Raw genomic sequence first — 9407 nt, forward strand, 5'->3', positions numbered from 1 at the left:
ACCATAAGATATCTCTTAATGCGGCCCAAAATGCGATTTCTTTACGCCTTTACAACACGAGAAAACCTTTACAACGCGGTCGCTACGATGCGATGCGGCCTTGTTTTTATTGTATGGTCCTGGCTTCATCCTATTCCGTATAAGATGTTGGAAATTAATACGTACGAATTGAATGAATAGGTAAAGAGGGATGGAATAGTTTCCTACAACACAACAATGAGCTAGCAATTGCATTATATAATAGTATAATGAAGATAGGTAGATAAGAAGCTAAAAGGTATGGGATTTACAGGTTTTGTCTTAGCAATTACACACCAAAACGAAACCTTCAATTTACTGCACTTTTTCATCAAGGAAGCAAGTATGAGGAATGGGTTCTTTCTTTGTTTCTGATATGTCTTCCATCATTTTCTGATTTTTTCCAACTCTCCATATATAATCTTAAATCACCACCCTTTTAAATTTTTCATTTTTTTTTTGAGTTGGTTCATTTTCTGTGTCCCCAGCGCCCATCACAAAAGTGTTAAGTGTATTCTCCTCTTATCCTGTACCGTACCCGTAACATTTGCTATAAGGATAAATTTTGACCAAATTAAGAAAATAGATGAAAAGATAAATTAGATATATGGATGAGAGAATAAAAGAAAGAATATAGGTTATTATTAATAATAGAAACGAAGTACTATATTATCTTATAAGACTGATCAAAGTGAAAAATGTAATAAAATTTGTCAGACTCTATTACATAGTAGGCTGAAAAAATAAAAAAATGATCTAGATATTTCCTAAAATGTAGTTAATTGCTTTTTAATCAAGACAAAACTCAATTGGCACCATAATAAGTTTATTTGATCATATGTATTGATTTTAGTTTGTTGTTGTTATTGCTGTTAGCCTGTTAGAAATTGAGGTTACAAATGGAGAAAATGTTTTGTCGTGTTATGGTACATATGCCAATATATATCATATCTACCAACTACCATGTATGAATCACAAATTTTTATTTTATGGTGAAATCGTCGTAAATTGATCTAATTAAATAATTCAACTAAATTAATTAAAATAAACAACTTTTGTACCTAATGTGCATACTAACTTCCAATTGTTTATTGTTTAACAAATTATTCTGTATGTTAATAAAATTGACACTTTAAATGTAAGAATACTTATTATTTTTTTATTTATTCATTGTATGTACATATTTTATCATGAGACAATTAGGGCAAAATTTTTGCATTTTTTGTTGGAAAATACCCACATGTGATCCCACATTGAAAAGTTAGAGAAATGTTGTCTAACATATATACTTGATGGGTTGCTCCTCCTAATGCCAATTGGTTTTAGGATGGAACCTCATTGGATTTATGTGCACATTCTTCTCTTATGCAGGTCTTGTTGTGTACGAACTTGATACAAATTTACCATGGTATCAGAGTCGACGGTTTCCGATAAACTAGAAAAAAAAATTAGTCTACCAAAAAAAAATTTGCAGGTTTGAAAAAAATGGCGTCCCCGCCAAACTAAAAAATGGCCAGGTTTACATGTGAGGGAAAGTGTTGGAAAATACCCACATGTGATTCCACATCGAAAAATTAGACAAAGATTGTCTGACATATATACGATGGGCTACTCTTCCTAATACCAATTGATTTTAGGATGAAATCTCATTAAATTTATGTATAGTCAACTTTTTTCTTACGAGAATAATGTTGTATACGAGCCCAATAAGAAATTTATCATTCTTTACTTGTATGGGGTAAGTATATTATACAAAGTGGTTAAATTGGGACATGCAGATGGTCTGTTCAGTGTTCACTGTACAACTTCTCAGTAAGATCGCATGCTTGCAGGTGGTATAGCACATGCATCACTGTAAGAATGAACAACTATTATCAGAAAATAGCAGCAGGTTTTGCATTCTATACTTGTACATAAAGTATATTATAGAAACAATATAACAATATGATCAGTTTTGAGATGCGCAAAATAAATTTGATTTGATTTATTCTTTTGTTTCATTTAATTAACAACATTTTAAATGTCGATGTGAAACTTTTTTAATTCAAATGTTGCAAAATAGTAAGATCGATGAGTGTATGTAGATATAATATGTGATGATGGAATTAGTTGTGTTTACAAATTAAGATTCAGCTTTAATCGACCTAACATATTTTACAAAGTCGGTTATAGTCATGTTCTACTCTACTTTATTAGCACTACTAACTTGTGTAATTCTATGTCTCAAGATCGGCTTAATGGATTTGCTATGGTGGCAATCGAAAATGAGGTGTTAGATAAAGTTGCATGTGAAGATTTAATTAACGAATTTGCTTCAAGAAGCGCTCAGAGAACAAGAAATTTTATGTGACTATTGCGTTATTTATAATTTTGGTGAACGTTTAGTTTTTGAATGTCTTATTGATTTATTTTGACAACAATTTTTAGGAATTATTCAGAAAAAGTGTTATTTAAGAGACCCATTTTAAAATTTGTTCCGGCTTTCATAGTATTTACTAATCTCAACTAGAAAAAATAATCAAATGTTTAGAATTTTCGTATGCATGTTTTAATGAAAGAAACTAAGAGGTTTTTATAAATGATTGAAAAAATATACTTTTCTAAATAATATTTGTGATTTTTTATTATCTTAAATAATGTAATCTAAGAAGTCAAAAAAGTTAATAATAATGAATAATAATGTAATTATAGATAATAGTAAAGTTAAAAATACCCAAGTTTTGATAAACTATAATAATGACTTATGAACACCATCACTGAAAGGAAATTTTTTATGAGAAAACAACATTAATGTAGTTTTTGAAAAATATTATGATGGCTACGTAGTGACAACTTTTTTTTTTATCAGAAAAGTAATCGGAGGAAATAACTAAATAAATTAGATCAACATTAAGTCTGGTAAATCATCTCAAAAAAGTTTATTATAAGACAAACTTATATAATCAATCATTTTTTAATTATTGTTCACTTTAAAGTTGTAGTTGATCACTTTAATTAAGATTGTAAGTGATGGCTAAGATTATAAGTGATCATTTTAAAACTGTAACTGTCACCTTAAAGTTATAATTTATCACTTTAAAATTTTAAAGAACACCTTAAGGTTATAAGTTATCACTTTAAGGCTATAAATTTACATTGAGCTAACCCAATATAGATAGCGTCACTGTGAGACTGTCTCATTTGAAATTTTGTGAAAAATGAAACATCGAAATGTTTCTGGAGTCTTGGGCTAGCAAAGGATAGATACACTTTGCTTTCTGAGAGGAATAATCTTGTGAGAAACTGTCTCTCGGTGAGACAATTTTAAAAGAAGGAGTCGATATACTTATACTTTATATTAGTTGGGTTATTTAACCTATGTATGAGAGAAAATTTGAAATAAGTAAACCTTTTATTAACAAAATCCCAAAGTAAGCTTTGGAAAATTTTAATTTTCTAAAATAAGTATCTCCAAGTCCGAAGCTAAGGTTAGAAAATTTGTTTGCCTTTAGTAACAACGAACAAAACAAAGTGGTCCAAAAATAGTAAAAAAAAAAAAAACTTACTTTGTTCATTGTTAATAACAACAAACAAAGGAGACCTGGTCATACAGGGTCAAGCCTCTGACTACGAACAAAAATTTGAATTTATTTGACCAAGTCTCCTTTGTTCTCCGTTAATAACAATAAATAAAGAAAGACTGGACTTTTTATTTCACTTCTTCATACTTAGTTACTCGCTCCGTTCTTTTTTGATCTTCCGCATTACTATAACGGGTAGTTTTAAAAGTTCTTTCACTTTAGAATACTTTCTATTTTTAGAAAGTTTTTATCCCACTTTACCCCTTAAAACCCCTCCTTTTCTTTTAATATACCCCTTTTCTTTTATTTATAATTATTTTCTCTCTCATATATTCAATACAATCATTATTTCACACTACAATTTAATTAAAATAATACACACTACAACCTCATACTTTCAATACAATCATTACTTCACACTACTATTTAATTAAAATAATATCCACTATAACCCAAAAATTCTATCTTCCTTAATATGTGTGAAAACTCAAAGTGAAAGATAAAAAAGAACGGAGGAGTATTAAACTAGTCGTTGTGGCTGGTCTACTTGGTTATTTATTTGCATTGTTTATGGTTAATAACAGTAAACAATTATTCTATAAATACAAACAAAATAACCTAGTTTCATTAAATCCAAAGTTTATTAAGAATCTACACTTCAGTTTGAAGTAAAGATAAGCTGTATTTTTATAATTTTGGTTGATTACTCATATTTTGAATAATTATTAAATTGTATTATATATTTTAGTTTATAATATTAATTAATTTTATAATATTTGTTTTTGGGTATATATCAAAGAATCATTCAGTTGAAGAATAGTTTCACTTTGGTTATAAAGTTGAATATGATCGAGATTGGAGTGACTCCAATCTTGGCCTTAGTACGTTGCTTGTCCATTTTACTTTATGAAGGACCGAGTTGTAGCTACTTTAGGTGAGTTGATCCATAGGGTTGTCAATGGCAGAAAAACGCTATTATTAAGCTCGATAAAGAAAAAGAGAACCGAAAAAATGAGTTACTTAGTGTGAGGAGACAACATATGATATATCGCATGGAAGCTGGGAAAACACAAAGAGGTTCATGAGAAAGTTTAAAAAGTAGTAATAAGTAGTATTGTTTTTAATCTATGAATAAATGATGTAATTTATTATATAAAATGAGTGTAAATGAAGTTGTGTAGTATTTCCGTCAGCATTTTCACTATTTTATTTCGTAGTTTGATTGAGTTGAAATAAATAAACTTTTGTAAGCTGAAGTAAGCCATCATAGGCCAAACTCCTTTAGTTTAACGAACAAAGATTTTGGATTTTTTTTAACATTTTCTCTTTGTTATTTGTTACTAACTGCGAACAAAACCTTTACCTCAAGTTAGGGCCGAAAACTCTTATTGGGAATTAAAAATTGACAAAACTTAGTTTGAAATTTTTTTCAAAAAGAATGCTTATTTATTTCAAAATTTTTATATAAGACACGTCTCACAAAGAAACCGTCGCATAAAACAATAAATTCAGCCATAACCCAATGCAATCTTCAATGGGCTATTCTTTGATGTCGTTCAAGAAAATTTGACGAACATAAGCTTTTTATGCAAAAAAAAATCAATTAATAAGCTTTGGTGAAACTTATTTCCAAAAATAAACGCCTCCGATTTCAGTGTTGAGGTTTGGGTTTGTTCGCAATTAGTAACTGCAAACAAAGCTTTGTGATAAAAAAAGCCAATCCTTTTGTTCGCAATTACTAACTACGAACAAAAGAAGCCCTGGTCATACAGGGTTAAACCTTTGTTCGCAGTTATTAGCTACGAACGAAGGTTTGGCCTTGTTTGACCAGGTCTTCTTTATTCACAGTTACTAACTGTGAACACAAGCTTGACTTTTTTTTGGACGATATATGGTGGTTTTTGGTCAAAGTATCTATTAAATAGTCAAAGTAACTATTTAATAATTGCATCATTTTCCTTAATTTATGAATCTTGTTTGATTTATTTGCAATAAAGACTTCATCATAAGCTATTGCAAGTCAATGTATTTTCCAGGCGAGATGATTTATCGCTAAAAGTCCGAGCATTCATAAGTCAAAGCATTGAGACTATAATAAACTAAATAAACATATATACAACAAAATATATACAAATGTTTATTATGATACAATGTTCAATATATTGTAACACCCCTGAATTTCCGACCCCTTGTACAAAACTAAAACCGTAAAGGGAGGAAATTCAGGTGTTACATTAAAATAAAATAAATAAAATAATAATAAACTTTAATATATCAGTGGAAATTTCGGCAGCATCTGCCCTAAAATTGTGCACCTTTGTAAAAAAAAGTTATTAGAATCTAATAAAGTAAAGGCATCAACGACCTATCAAAACTATATCACAGCGGAATGATTCATCGCCAACTTTCATGTTAAGCATGGATCGTGGTTTCAATGTAAACGCTTGAGTTTCAAATGACAAAACTTTTAAACTAAAACATACAAACCAGAAAATTATGCAGCGGAAATAAACTTATACAAATGGAGGTCACATGACTCTCAATACATATACAACCCAGTAAAACATAAAACTTTGGGGGTTAAAACCCATGAAAACATTATTATAAACATAAGTTGCACGCTCGATCCCCCATATGCAATGCACGAGAGACTCCATAACCTGTTTAAGTCTATCTATGATCTCCTTGCTGCTCAACGTAAGACGGAAATATCAAACGTGTCATCACAGGGCCATCACTGAAAAAGCCATTTTAAACAAATCAAACATGTACACATCAGAAACGTACTAACATTATATCATAGTAAGGCTTAATTAGTATCAATAGAGTGTGTCATAATATGAGGGTGATTCCACAACACTCCAGGTGCTAATCATAAACATTAAACATCAATTCCTACTTCTAACTATCATTTTCATCTTCTTCACTTCTTTTTGACTTCATAACTTCTCAGTATTACTTGAACCAAGAGCTTAACCACTTTCAAATATCTATCTATATATGTGACTAAAGGCTACCATATTGGGGTTTGCAAGACCCACATGGCAACACCTCAACCAAGGGCGGTGATGGGCCATACCGGCGCCCAATGGTAAAGCATGATCACACCTCCGTACAGCGACCATATACAGATGCTCCTACCTCCGGGAACTAAACCCACTAGGGTACCAAACCAGTGGAGCCACAATACATAAACGTATGTGACTAGAGGCCACCATATCGGGGTTTGCAAGACCAACATGGCAACACCTCAACCAAGGATGGTGACGGGCCATACCGGCGCCCAATGGTAAAGCATGATCACACCCCTGTACAGTGACCATATACAGATGGTCTACCTCCGGGAACTAAACCCACTGGGGTACCCTATCTAATGGAGTCACAATAACCAAACAAGTTTGATATGAATCTCATCAATAAGGGACTCATTCCCATTACAACCAACAACTTTCTTGCTCCATCACTAAGGGACTCATTCCCGTTCAAACTAACGTAAGTCAAACTCATCAATAGGGGAGTCATTCCCACTCAAACTAGCAATAATCAATCTCATCAATAAGGAAACCATTCACTATTCAAACTATCGATAATTAATATCATTAATAAAGGACTCGTTCCCTTTCAAACAAATAACAAACAATCTCAATAACAAGAGAATCCTTCTCATTCTAAATCATTATTAGCATTTGGCATACTAGTACCATTCTCTATCAGTAAACTTGAAAATCATATAATCAATAACTTCGATATTTCACTCGACGATAATTCATAGATAGTGTACAACATATGTTTTAAAACAATTCAATATCGATAAATATACAATGCAAGATGCATGTAAGGTTAATTACTGCATGTACGTACCTGTAAGCGTCACTACACGATCAAAAAGTCACAAAAATCACCCAACTAAGGTTCTACTTTCCTCTTATTGAACTGAAAACCTATACATGTTTGAAGTAGAACTAATAAGCCTATTTTTCTCCATTTAAGAGAGACTAAAAGCTAAAACAAACTATTATTCACCTATTCAAAATAACTTGCAATTATTCTAATACGCACTTAATCAATTCACGTTACTTAATCTATACTTGCTCACAAGTTATGACATTAACTCAACAATTAAATAAGCCTTCACATTCACTTGACCAACAATCAAATAAGCTTTCACAACAAAGTGTACGTTATAGCCATTTCTCTAAACCAACGAGACTCAATTTATAAAACCACATCACCATGTAATGCCATAAACTACTAACACTTACTCGTGTCACGAACATTAATAGTAAGTTATAATTTGGCTACAATTATACCGTTTACAACAACGGACGAATCAACCATGTCAAGCATCCCTAACATGCCAACAATCACTCTAATAAGCCTGCTTGCTGCTGCTTGAGGCTGCTCGCGGAGGAGGGGAGGGCGGCTGCCGGTTCTGCTGATGGCTGTCGTGGGGAAGGGAAAACGCAGCCGGACTGCTGGAGGAAGTCACGGCTGCTGCTGCTGCTGGCTGTGGTGGTGAGCCGTAAGGGAGAAGAAGGGAGAGAGGAGAAGTAAAGGTGGGGAGGTTAGGGATGACGGCTATCAACAAGGGTTTCAAGCCCTTTTATCATTATTATTATTATTATTATTATTATTATTATTATTATTATTATTATTATTATTATTATTATTATTATTATTATTATCATTATTATTATTATTATTATTATTCCCCTTTGTTTATTTATTTATTTTCTAAATTCACTTTCTTGAAATGCCCAACTAAGAAGGCTCACTTATATGTGCTCACAAGTTCTAATAAATAGAAAAGTTTTGATTCGAACCTCTTTATTTTTAATAATCGTAAATGTATTTTTAATATAAATATATGTTAATATATAAATTCGTATATGAAAGGAATTTATTAAAACTACTTTAAAATAAATCTAATATAATTATAAAATTCTCAAAAGTTATTAAAATATTAATTAATAATGTCAAAAAATCTCGGGTTGTTACATATATATACATATGTTAATCAAAATATATACAACTCTAAGCCTCATCACCCTCTTCCACCCTATCTAATTAAGATAACCTCCTATACCTCCTACGATAGTAAAAGATGTTTGTGTGTCGATCTGGGAGGGGAGGTGACTGGTACCGTGATGGCTGGTATGGCTCAGCCTGCGAGGTCCCTGCACCATCAATGGGGTATGACAAATCCATCTTCTCTAAATGAGCATCATGAGGAGGAATTCGAGATGTGGACCTCGTCGGTAGCCGGTGATGCCTCCTCAGCAACTTCTGAAATGAAGTGCTGGAATTGTGTGCCAAGGAGCATGGTACCGACTGTTCGTGGCTAGAGTGAATCACGGCTGCCACACCTTGTGCCTGCAATCAATAGTTAGTTAAAATAATATATTATATTATGTAAGTTGTTGTCTAAACAATTAAATACAAAAGAGTACTTACAAATTTGGTCATCTTCGGCGCAGTAGGAGCATATTGTGCTGCAGCAATGATACCTCGTGGTGTCATCCATTCACGAGTAATGGGGAGGAACTACGACATGTAGTTAGCGGTAGTAGGTGCGCCCGTGGCATCGATGGGCACGCCCGTGACATCCCAACGAGTGATGTGGCGCCCGTTTCTACATGAATACAAACATACTGTAGTCACATTGTTGCCCCCAACATAATGAATGTTGCCACTACTTGATCGAATTGAACCATTCCAAAAACATACTATAGTTACACAAAATTATGTAATTTCTACATGAATACAACCAAAATCAACATCATCATCAAGTTTATACGAATACAAGTATATTATCATTATTTATCAAGT

General features: G+C 32.2%; 1 protein-coding gene across 1 annotated transcript; it reads right to left on the reverse strand.

The window, feature by feature from the left end:
* Positions 1-8573: 8573 nt before the first annotated feature.
* LOC130806423 (uncharacterized) lies at positions 8574-9192 on the reverse strand. Its single transcript, XM_057671495.1, has 2 exons — positions 9033-9192; positions 8574-8951 (listed from the first exon to the last, which is right to left on the reverse strand). Exons 1-2 carry the CDS (start codon positions 9096-9098, stop codon positions 8646-8648), a joined length of 372 nt encoding a protein of 123 aa, XP_057527478.1. The 5' UTR covers positions 9099-9192; the 3' UTR covers positions 8574-8645.
* Between the last annotated feature and the right edge of the window lie 215 nt (positions 9193-9407).

This window comes from Amaranthus tricolor, chromosome 2 (genome assembly GCF_026212465.1).
Source record: "Amaranthus tricolor cultivar Red isolate AtriRed21 chromosome 2, ASM2621246v1, whole genome shotgun sequence".
Lineage (NCBI taxonomy): Eukaryota > Viridiplantae > Streptophyta > Magnoliopsida > Caryophyllales > Amaranthaceae > Amaranthus > Amaranthus tricolor.

Excerpts from the sequence above, each read along its gene's own strand:
- LOC130806423 (XM_057671495.1), bottom strand. The coding sequence starts at position 9,098 with ATGACACCACGAGGTATCATTGCTGCAGCACAATATGCTCCTACTGCG. Across the intron at positions 8,952-9,032 it reads CGCCGAAGATGACCAAATTT|GCACAAGGTGTGGCAGCCGT; the intron begins GTAAGTACTCTT and ends TATTGATTGCAG.